Raw genomic sequence first — 11,913 nt, 5'->3', positions numbered from 1 at the left:
CTTACATCTTCTCCAAATCTTCTTCTGTGTCCCCTTGCATGTAGGCAGTCATTTGAAATCATTAGATGGAAAACACTTTGAGGTGACTCAATCGTTTCACAAAGCAGGGAAAGAGCTCAGCCATTTAAAAAAAAAAGGAAATTACCTGACCTGTTGACATGGGCCTGAGATGTGGGGGCATATAACTCCACTGTTAAAGTGACCCTAGTAGATGCCAAAAACATCCCATACATAATGGGCATACACTGTGCACCCTGGTGTAGAGCTACAAGCTACGTTTTTTAACTTTTAGAGGCAAAACGCACAAAAGTGGGAATCTGTCCAAAATTCATCACCATTTATTTCATGATGTACAGTATAAACTCAGTGCACTGAGCATTACATACATTGTATATGAGAGAATATGGATGTTGCAGTGAGGATATACACAAACACATTTGCAAACATGCTCCGGAATTGAATAGCCACTATAGCACCCACTGAAATGTCAAAAGTGATATTACATTCAAAGCCTTCATACCGCAGTGTTAACAAAGTCTTACTTTAAAAACCAAAATCGATTTGTGTCAGGGATTTACTGATGATCTGAGAAAAGCAAACAGACTAACACTGAAAAACAAACCCTTCATTTTAAGAGGAATTCAAGTATTTTAAAGTTGGCTTTGGCTCGTGCAAAAGAATCTCAGCAGCAGCTTGGCTCTACTATTGCCAGTCTGTAGTTTAGTTTGCAGGGACTGTTATTTCAAAAGCCTGACCATAATAGCTTATTGCTCAAACACAAGTGTTATTTCATGCCTCCCAAACAAAATTTATGCAATCTGTTGCAAAACCTTTACGCTTGGGGTTTTATACTAAATTTGGGGAAATAATACCATTCTGATGTTTATTTAGATCCTTTTATCAACCACTAGAGTCTTGTGTTAATAATTCACTCAAATAAAATGGCCTGTGAAGAGTTGAAACATGGACCATTAGATGTTTTTTTTTCTTTCAATATTTGTCCTATCTTGAGAACAAAGGGAATTACATCCCTTACACTTGACAGCCTGAGGAGCTTATTTGCATTCAGCTCCACACAAGCTTAAGAAAATGTGTCTGGTGGACTTGCAGTATTTGCTCAGTGCAGATGCTGATCTCTGTGTCCCTCAGATGGTCAGATAGTGCTGAGTCACAATGATGCTCACCCAAACATGACAATCATCAGCGCTCACATGCATGCACGAACGCACGCGCACACACACACACACTACAGTCTCTCTCTCACACACACACACACACACACAAACGCCTGTGTTCATGCTGCACTTTCCCACCATTTTTATCCCCCCCCCCTCTCTCTGTCCTCCTATGCTAAGGCTTAGGCTCATAAATTAAACATGGTGAAGCATCACCCCACTCTTTTGCTGAGTGTTAAATCTCCTCCTCTTTAGCACAGAGAAACGACCCACTGGCAAACTGCAAGCCTAGCACAGCCTTCGACAGAGACAGATTACCAGCTGAGATGACTGACTGTCTGATGTATAATGTAACACAATGTTTGGTAATGGATATAGGATTGAAATGAGGGGTTGGGGACAATATTTTTCTCCTTTGCTGTGGTTATTTGATCCGGTATGAACTGTCAAGTGCTGCAATGGCAGTGCCCTCTGGTGGCCTTATGTTGTACTGTTTAAACTATCCGAATCAACTATTCTTCCCTTCATCCCCACTGGGTTTGGACATAATTTGTAACACTTTAATAAAAACAGATTAATATTGATATGTTTAATATGCCACTAACCAAATGTTCATAATACAGTAGGCCCTAACTGGCTTACTGGCCTCAACATAAGCTAGGCCTACAGGATAAAAAAAAAATACATATTCTTATCTTATAAACAGGCTTTATCATATTTCTTGTTACATCCAGTATAGACTGAATGTTTTTCATGATGCATAAAATGTGTTGTATTGCCCTTTACATTATTAGCCTATAATTACCTGCACTGAAATATTGAGCAGCTAATCAGCAGTTTATTATGTATTTATCAGAAAGGTCTGAGAGTTAGTGAACTGTCTGCTCAGGGTCACTGAACAGACGTAAAGTTGTACTCTAAACTTGTGTGTCGGGGGCGAAGAGAGGAAATGAGATTAGAAGTAACTCATAATCAACCAGAGAGACCCCCCTCATCCTGAGCTGTTATTCTTTCTGACTGACTAGTAGTAGCCCTGTAATTGTACAAATTCACATGAAGCAAGTGTCCCTTTCAAATTCTTTACAAGTCAGTTCACAGAAACATAGTTTTACTTTATGATAAATTTTCAGTATTTGACAATTAAACAAAATGTGGTAGGCTAGGCTATTTGCACAATTCACCCAACAAGAACAAAAAACAAACCCTCAAAACTCCATTAAATGAGTATACGGTCCATTTGTGTCAAGTTTAAGTACTTGTCTGTTTCCATAGGTTCCATGTCTAACCACAACTCCAGCCTCACAACATTTACTGGAGGCAGCAATCTCCTTCTCACACCGGGAGACAAACTGAGCATACAGCTGCTGTCCCTCTTCTTTCCCAATGTTGCCATGGTACTGCATTGCCTTGCCTTTGACTTTACCTCCCAGAGTAGCCTGAGGAATGATTAGGACACTACCTGGCAGGTCCAGCACCGACACATACTTCCCTGAGTCTGTTTCACACAGCTTGATGTTAAGGAGGGAGGTCACTATGGAGGAAAGGACAACAGTCACAGGTTGTTGTAGCCAAGGCTATTAGCCTATCACATATAAGTTAGTATCCTACATGTAGACTATCTCCTAATGCCATGCATAGCCTACCCATTTTTGGAATTATATCTTCAGTAGCTCCTTTGAAGAAACAGATATAAATAACCATTCCGCGGTCAATCTGGAAGACAATGCAAAGGCAAATAAATCAATCATTCATTTACTCAATGAAGTCATATTGTTATATTCTCGTCCAACCTACCTCTACCCACTCTGCCTCCGACTGCTCATCGGGAGGTTTTACTTGAAGCCTGGCATGAAGGCATTGTTGTAGAGTAGTTATAGATTGCAAAGAAGCTGTTTTGTCTGTCATGATGATGGGTAAAAGGCACTTATTTTCTCACATGTAAAAATCACTGTTACCGCCGCACTGCTTCCGCATAAAGCGTGTGTTGTGGTAGACGTCATCAAAAATGGACTAGCCTTCCAAACGTCATTCTGTTGCAAAAATAGCCGAGGCACAAAAACATGGCACACTTTAAATGTTGTAAATTTATGCATATATTGAAATGTATTCCTCAGAGTATCGATTCGCGTGTTGCATGTACGTTAGGACGTGTCCAGCTTCCACCAGTTTACTGTAAACATTTGATACGTTTCAAGGTAAGATGCTGTCATCTCGTTCTAACTAGCTAGCTAGGTAGGCCTAGTTAGTGTTAGCATTCCTTTCATGGGCTGTCAAAACAAACAAACAGCGTGGTGGTAACTTTCACTACTACCACTGGCTTAATCATATCGAATTGCGGTTATGGATCTGCTCTCTATGCATGTATGCTTTTCTCTGTTTGGTACCCACACAGTGTTACTAAACGGTAGTGCATAGGAAAGCATGTCATATCATGTCAGCACTGTTATTAAGCTTAGTGGACGGTGATATTTTACATTTATTCACATTAATAGTGACTTTATACACCTGTTTATGTATGTTGGTGATGTTTGGGATCGTAGACATCAGGTGCAAATGACAGGTTGCAGGAGAAACAGAGGCAGCACATGGCGAGGGGGCTGCCCAAACAGAAACCCATTGCAGGGGTTAAGAGGGTCATCGTGGTTGCATCAGGAAAGGGAGGCGTGGGGAAGTCTACTACAGCTGGTAAATCATCTCCTATAATTGCACACATTTAGATGTATTGGTCCAATTTCCACCCCCCATTTTCTCATGTGTTAAGCACACGATATGATCAGACTAAGCCCCTAGGCCCTGTTCTCTTACATTTTGTTTTGTGTACTTTTCAGTGAATCTGGCACTTGGACTCATAGCCAATGATCCGGTAACAAACAATCTATTGTTAACCCTGTAATATTAAGTGTATTTTCAATCTTCTAATGTACCAAGAGCTGTTTGACTTGTCTTGTCAATTCCAGAATGTATCTGTGGGTCTGTTGGATGCAGATGTGTATGGCCCTTCAGTTCCTAAACTGATGAATTTGAAGGGTAATCCAGAACTGACAGACAGTAGGTTTCTCTCTCTTTTATATATACCGGTAGCCATTTTCTGTTATATCGACAGAGATGGGTTGCCAATTGATAGCTACCAATGGAATTTGTATATATATTGCAATATTATTTTCCCCTTTTATGTTTTCAGATAATCTTATGAGACCTCTTGTAAATTTTGGAGTTCCTTGGTAAGTTTGTAAGACGTAAGACCAGTTGATGGATAAGGCCTCCTTTACCGTGTTTTGGGTCCTCCTGACATCCTGCCATGTCTCTGTCCTACCTCAGCATGTCAATGGGCTTTCTTGTGGAGGACGTGGCGCCCATTGTGTGGAGAGGCCTAATGGTTATGTCAGCCATTGAGAAATTACTCAGACAGGTGAGCGATGGTGAAGAATGTGATCAGTCATGTAGTCTATCATAATCTGCCACAGCCACAAAGCGTTTTACGGCAGCGGTAGCCTTGGCATTTTATCGTCAGAGCACTAGAGGAAAAGACAGGTAGGCACTCTATGGTGATGAATAGGACTGTTGTCAAAACCCAGGATCGGTGCCTTCCTTATCTGTAAAATGCCTGTATTAAATTAAATTGGTGGCATCTGTCAATTTAACAGCATCTAATCCTGGTACCTATGGGCTCATCATGAAGCAATATAAAATGCAAATTCCCCAAAATTATTTATTACAGTTTTGATCATTTTCAGCTCACTATACAATGGTTTTGTCTCCTATTAATGTTTCATGCGATTTTTCACATAGATCTCCATTTCTTCAGTACCAACAGTACTCGTTGACCTCTGTGAAAAATGGCAGGATTTCTCCTTTAAAGCCTCTCCTGTGTGTTTGTACCTGAATAGGTTGATTGGGGACGTCTGGATTACTTGGTGGTTGACATGCCTCCTGGAACTGGAGATGTCCAGCTTTCCATAACACAGAACATCCCCATTGCAGGTGAGTATCAGTCTAATCCTTCCTTTATTTGAACTTAACAATGAGGCTGTTTAGTTTTTGGAGCGTTGTAATACCACCTGCAATGACATGTTATGGCCAGGAGGTGTCAGTGTGCAAATGTTTGTGCCAGAGCCGTCTGGTTTGTGCATGTGTAGACTGAGAGAAGTGGCAATTCTCCATGCACTTCAGATGACGTGCAAAAATGTGGGTCCACTGGCCAGATGCCAGTCATTGGCAGTTATTTTGCTTGGTTGGGAAGCCTGTGAAAATGCTGTGTAAGCAGATTGTTTTTGTGGCGCTAGAAAGTGTCCCATTTTCAACCTCTTGATAAGATCTCAGCAAATGGACTGTGGACCCATTTTACTCCAGCGTTGTCACAATGGCCAGGTAATGATGTGCGGAGAGAATGCTCCTGTCCTGTCCTGTCCTGAGCTGAGATGATGCTGGTGTAGGCCTTGTAAGATTTAGAATGCACATCCGCGCCATTAACTGGGATTTCCAAACACTAACAGAACCTTCCCACCCAGGTCATTTGAAAGGCTATTCCCACACAAAACAAATATACCCATTTAGACCCACATTAACCATGTCCTTGCAGTATAATTCACTACAAGGTATATATAGCCAGCAGTAGGATGCTTTACATTTAGAACAGGAGAAAGCCTTATTTATCAGTCTGTTTACTCACTGTGACTTGTGTGGCTGTGACTAATATGTTGTAGTATCTCCATAAAAATGGAGAGAATCATTTTTATGTCATTGAAGACTTGCTTTCTTACATTAAATGCTGTCATTTGTAATTTTGCCAAATTTGATGTTAAGCAAAAAACACACCTTAGTGAAACACTGCTTAAGATGACCTAGGTGCTCATTTTTAGTAAGCCTTGTAATCAAATTGTTTCGGCAGTCAGTTATGTAAGACACAATGAAGTCTCTGGCTTACAATGCTTACCTTTCTTAATCCAACCGAACAGTGTTGCCCTACCCTTCTAATGAACTCTAATGATTAGGTAGTCTACTCCAGTGTTTCCCAAAGTCTGGGTCGCGACCCACGGGTGGGTCGCAGGAGATTTTATTTGGGTCGCCAGCTCAATTTATGTTGTGTTATAGGCCTAACTGATACCATTTGTCATTTGATACCAGGAAAGCTAACAGTTTTCTATTAGGATGTAGTTTGTTAACTACCACAGTAACGGTTTTGTCATTAAAGCTCATGAAACTGGCGCATGGAACTGGGGGACGAATGCATCGCAGAGGGGGAGCCAGAGCATGGATATCTACCTCTCAAAATGAAACCGTTCTGTGGGGCACCTGCCATGTACCTCGCAGTTGCAAACTACAAGGGACATGAATCCGCCTATTTGCACGAACATTAACAGATACCAGCTCCTCAACTTTACTGATTAAAATCTAGTGACCGTGCTGTCAACTAAAGCAGACATCCATAGACCGGACATAAGGCCATTCGATTTGCATGTAGATAGTTTCGATTGTAGATGCAATCTTTAAAGTTAATAGCAACTCCTCACATTCCTATTTCTGATTTAAAATGCACACCAGTGCATTATATTAGGCTACAATTTAAATGGACATTTTACACACTATTCCTCTCGTTTTCTACCTCGCTAACTCCAAAGTAAAGACGCATTCTTCCGGCTATATTGCGCAAAAGCCTCTTGTTCTGATATTACGACTATAGAATATAATATAATACAACAATACAATATAACGACTTGAGTTATTTGCTGTTTACATCGGAATTGACGTCCACAGTGTTATGGACCCATTTGTCTGCAACGCAACGTAGCCTACAACATTTTTTTTTAAGAAATACAGGAACAGCTTATATGCTAACGAATGACGACTGCGCAACATGCGAGAATTTCCCCAAACTCTCGGATGCGCATTAAAAGGTATCTTTTCAGTAGTCATTTCCAACTTTTCACGCCGATGGTGCTCAAAATGCAACACAACCGTGTTCAAAGCAGGAACTATCTATATAGATCCTATATCAATGTATGGTTGGGGAAGGCATAGAAAAGTTGGAGAACCTGTGGCCTAAAACAATATTGGTGGTTGCAGGGTAGATTTGAAGTGAAATGGGTCGCGATGGTCTGTCATTTTTAAAAAGTGGGTCCCCAGAAAAAAAGTTTGGGAAACACTGGTCTACTCTAACATGATGTCTTTCATCACAAGTCTTAATAAAGACGTCATCATTGACACTATTTTTAATTTAGTACTTAATTTAGTATTAGTACATTAAGCAATGTGATAGAATGGTCCAGCATTAACAATTAATCAAGACTGAATGTGGTAATCGCGGTCATTAAGCTGTTCTGTCTTCTGACCTTGAGTAACCTTTGGCCTCCGCAGGAGCGGTGATCGTGTCCACACCGCAGGACATCGCCCTGCTGGACGCCCGCCGGGGAGCCGAGATGTTCCGCAAGGTCAACGTACCGGTGAGCGAACCCCCTCTGAAATCACATTTCTTTTGCACTTCTCAGACAGCCAGCGGAGGTTGCAGTGGAACACAGAACAGGAGGGAGAGAAGACCCTCTCTGCTCTCAGCTTTGAGTATTCATGTCATTTAATAAACGTAATGACATCTTGCCAAAAGCACTCTGCTGAGCGAGTGTTCATTTAAAGCAGAGAACTGATGTTGTATCCTTAATAGGTTTCCTCTCACTATGCAGAGTATATCCTTTTACTAATCCAAGCATATTGTAGATCTTAACTTTAAAAATGGAACCTCTTTCAGCAGCCTGTAAGTGACATGGAAGCCAATGCCTTGTGATGTGACATTCTGGGTTTGCATTTAATCTTTCCCTTGCGTTTGATTTCGTGTCGTAGGTCTTGGGCTTGGTGCAGAACATGAGTGTCTTCCAGTGCCCCAAATGCAACCACCAGACCCACATCTTTGGAGCAGATGGGGCAAGGGAGCTGGCCCACACTCTCGGAGTAGAAGTCCTTGGTGAGACCTCAGCTCTGCCGCCATTAATCAGTGGCTCACTCCGAATGCGTCCGTGCATAGTGCTTTACATTACTGCTGCCGCGCCCGTCCCCGTCCCCGTCCCACACATTGCTAATGACTTTCTATATTTATCAGGTTTTCAGATACACCAGGTGTATGGATCTCTCCTCTGCACCTCTGCTCTCTCTGAATGATAATGAGTTTCTGGAGGGTCTATTTTTTTCACCTGAGGACTTGCAAACTGAAATAGCAATGCATTGCACTGCGCTGCTTGACATCCATTTTTCAGTCATGCCTTCATAACTTATTTAAGGCCTAAAACGGAACATGTGCATATATTACAGCTCTTTACCAAAACAGATTTCTTGCCCCTGTCTAGACCTTTTACAAGAAATGGTTATTGTGAATACTTCAGACCCCATAGGCTGTACAGCAGACATTTTAGTTAAAATTATGAGGTTCACTCAAGTAATGGCAGAATGATATCCATATTAGGACTAAGACTATATAGGACCAACCAAAAGAAAGTTTTTATATATCTTTTACTGATCTATAACATTATCAAAAATGTATTAAAATGTAAATGTTCCATATTAAGCATATATAATATTGTAATATATGAATTGTTTTAAAAGTGAAATGATATAAAGTGACCGTGAAAAGCTCTGAAAAGCTCTTAGAGAGCACAGCGCCTGCGCATCTGATCTGTGAATAATTGAATCAAAAGCTCCTCCAGTGCCTTCAGGGATGCTGATGACTGATCTAATATCTGCCTTACCTGTTCCTACCATCCCAGGGGACATCCCGCTGCACCTGAACATCAGAGAGACGTCTGACAGAGGCCGGCCAGTGGTGGTGTCGTCCCCAGACAGTCCCGAGGTATGCAGTGTTCACCGGTCATCACGGTTCTCTTTAATCACACTCCCATCCGCACACACACACACACACACACAGGCTCACCAATCCCCAGCATCTCTCTGATCAGCTCTGTTACAGTCTCTTACGTGTCAGTCAGCATCACATTTCAATGGAAATGAGGCAGCTTCAGCCCACTGCTACGTTTCAAACAGCATTTACTTGCATGTCACTAGCCTCACTCACTGTCCCCGTTACATTCTTTTAAATCTGTATCAAAGATGAACTCTGTCTTACATTGAGTTGTACAAAATGTGTTTGATGGATCTACCATCTTTACCATTGTTTATATTATTTGGATCTACCCTCTTCTCCTTTTGTCTTTCCAGGCTGAATCTTACAAAAAAGTAGCAGCCGCAGTTGTACGGCGACTGGAGGACTCTTCCAGCTGACAGACAGCCGTGCTATGACCAGTATTCTGGTCATCACCACACAAGAGGTCTTACACATCAGTGGACACCACTCTTATGCAGACCATCCTCCTGTTGTCTGATGTCTACAATAGCCAGAACTCTCCACTAGTACAATCTTAAAAAGCTTATAGTAAGCTGAAAATACACTACTTTGACTTAAAGTCGTCTAGTATTCATTGACATGATCAACATTATCTCTAGCCTCACAGTGTCCAGGTCATATTTTGGGTGGTACTGAGGAGACAGGGAAGCAGAAACAACAGTCATGTGGGTTTCCCGTAGTGCTCTGGGCCCTGGCCATATCTGTGGGTCTGTTTGGTGGAATGCACTCAAGTCTGTGGATTTATGTGCCTGCGCTGTTGAATGCGGGAAAACCAATACGCACAATGATTTCTCCTGTGTGTTTCCAATGTTGCACACTGGGAAGCCTGTACAGCCAAAAAAAGTTGCTGAGTGATTGTGAAATTAAAAAGAAAAATGACGCAGAAATATTCTCTGCTGTGTTCATCATTTCATTTAATGTCTGCTGTTTCCGCTGTACTGGCTGCTTCACTTTTCAATTAATTATCTGAACTGTCCAATCTGTTATGCATAGCATCTACTTAATCCTGTTATTTGTATGTTATCAGTTGACATTCCAAAGAATGTATTCAGTATTGTAGGGTAACAACACATTTTCTCCATCTAATCTGACAGCTTTGGCTATTCTGTACTACTGGCCTTCTCGAGAAGTCTTGACGTAGTTTTACAAGACTTTAATCCACCACCAATTCCAAACAGTTGACATCATCACTATTCAGCCACTGCAGTTCACTCTGTGTGCGCACGTAGTCCCTTCTCAGCATCACTTCCTTGTCCCTTTTTTGCATTACCTGCATCAGTTCCACACCATCAGACACGGTAGATAGACACACTGAGGTGTTTGCATTTTATCATGTGTAATGACCTTGAGAGTTGCTGAGGTGTTTGCAGTGCTTTAAGAGTGAGTTATGGCAGTGTTTTAATGAGGCATGCCCTAAAGCTTATTATTGGAGACTTTTTGCCTGTTGAAAAAGGCAGGGGCTAGTGCCAGCAGTTTTACTGAGAGTAGGCCTATTTGAAGCTAGTGGCCAGTAACTGTTTTTACACGTCACGGCCACCAGACGGCCCTCTATTGGCAGCCAGACATACTGACTGCCCCGCGGGCTGATATTTATTTTCCCGGGCGGGATAAGGTTCAAGTGACAAACGGCTCCACATCCTGCATATTTTCATGGTTCCCTTAAGTCAGCTGAAGCAGCCATAATTTTTCTTACCGCAGAACCCCCACACTTGCTGGACAGTCATGTTTACACAAAGAGAGGTGTATGTGTGTGTGTGTGCATTTGAGGAGGGTGACTTGTTCTCCTCTAGCCCTGGCTGCAGATTCTGAGACTATATTGGTCCCATTGGAGCGTGAACTTTGCAGCTATTATGCAATTCATTGTATTACTGAAAGTCCCCCTCAGAGTTTTGGCAAATGCAATAAAAGAGATTAAGACGCTGTGTAAATCTTTTATGAAAACTTCTTTTGCGTATTGTGCCTGATCCAGAGGTGGCGAGTGATGTGTTTATTTCGATGGCCAGCCCTGGCGCTGCATTGTGCTCTTTGGAGCAGGCCCACCGTTTGCATTTTCTGTTCTTCTGGCCCGACTGATATGTCATGATGAGTAATGATCAGAACGACTTTTGGTGCACCCAGTTGGAGACATTAAACTCTCATAGACTTGGCTGTGCTATTGTCTCTTTCTCACTCTCAGTTGCCCAGTCTCTCCTTTTTCACTCCTTTTTCATCTCACATTGTTTTCTCAGCCACTACTTCACAATTTTCCCCTCTTTTTCTCGCCCTTTTCTTTCTTCGGCTCTTTCCAACTCCTCCCTGTCGTCTCACCTATTCCCTTGTGACAGAGCAGCCTTGTCACCGAGTTGTGCTATCACCAATGTCACCAAATGAGAGATAATAACGTAAGATTCAATGAGATGCAGCATAGAAAGCTGTTTTGCTGTAAGCAATGCATCTCCGCCAAGCCACTACAGCAACGCCGAGGCCACAGTCAAGGTGCAGGAAAGCCCAAAGGGGAGCCAGACATGACTCGGCTTGGATAATTACTGCTCAGCCATGTGCTCGGTGACCAATACAGCCAAAAGTTTCTGTGGGAGGCTTAGAAGGGGAAAAAAACAAAGCAAGTGTGTGTGTGTGTGTGAGAGAGAGAGGGACAGACAGCAAGAGATAAAGGGTGTGTGTGTGTGTCGGATGACCACTCCTGAGTGCCTCTGTCTTGTATGGAGTCATAACAGGGGTGTTTCGGCGAGATGACTAGTTCTTTTTTCTGGGAAGGTTTGGGACATTCCCACTGCAATAGCATTAAGATTAAAAAAAAGTGCTCAGGTGTTATCAACTTTGGGTGGGGACTTATCGGTAACTCAGAAGTGACGTCAA

At 42.1% G+C, this 11,913-nt stretch overlaps 2 protein-coding genes across 2 annotated transcripts; one reads left to right on the top strand and one right to left on the bottom strand.

Annotated features, from left to right (window-relative positions):
- Nucleotides 1-322: 322 nt before the first annotated feature.
- dtd2 (D-aminoacyl-tRNA deacylase 2) lies at nucleotides 323-3,140 on the bottom strand. Its single transcript, XM_076300629.1, has 3 exons — nucleotides 2,970-3,140; nucleotides 2,819-2,888; nucleotides 323-2,706 (listed from the first exon to the last, which is right to left on the bottom strand). Exons 1-3 carry the CDS (start codon nucleotides 3,078-3,080, stop codon nucleotides 2,381-2,383), a joined length of 507 nt encoding a protein of 168 aa, XP_076156744.1. The 5' UTR covers nucleotides 3,081-3,140; the 3' UTR covers nucleotides 323-2,380.
- Nucleotides 3,141-3,174: 34 nt separating this feature from the next.
- Nucleotides 3,175-10,393, top strand: nubpl (nucleotide binding protein-like). The gene is made up of 11 exons (XM_076300626.1): nucleotides 3,175-3,370; nucleotides 3,716-3,860; nucleotides 4,004-4,038; nucleotides 4,133-4,223; nucleotides 4,357-4,396; nucleotides 4,494-4,584; nucleotides 5,063-5,156; nucleotides 7,530-7,615; nucleotides 8,007-8,127; nucleotides 8,924-9,006; nucleotides 9,372-10,393. The coding sequence occupies exons 1-11, from the start codon at nucleotides 3,236-3,238 to the stop codon at nucleotides 9,432-9,434; spliced, it is 984 nt and encodes a 327-aa protein (XP_076156741.1). The 5' UTR covers nucleotides 3,175-3,235; the 3' UTR covers nucleotides 9,435-10,393.
- Nucleotides 10,394-11,913: the final 1,520 nt, after the last annotated feature.

Source organism: Alosa pseudoharengus, unplaced genomic scaffold (assembly GCF_046254945.1).
Source record: "Alosa pseudoharengus isolate Yale_2024_CS ecotype anadromous, Long Island Sound unplaced genomic scaffold, YU_APseudo_1.1 YU_APseudo_1.1_scf_22, whole genome shotgun sequence".
Lineage (NCBI taxonomy): Eukaryota > Metazoa > Chordata > Actinopteri > Clupeiformes > Clupeidae > Alosa > Alosa pseudoharengus.
The sequence above is the reverse complement of the archived record's forward strand: the minus strand, read 5'-3'. Positions and strand labels throughout refer to the sequence as shown.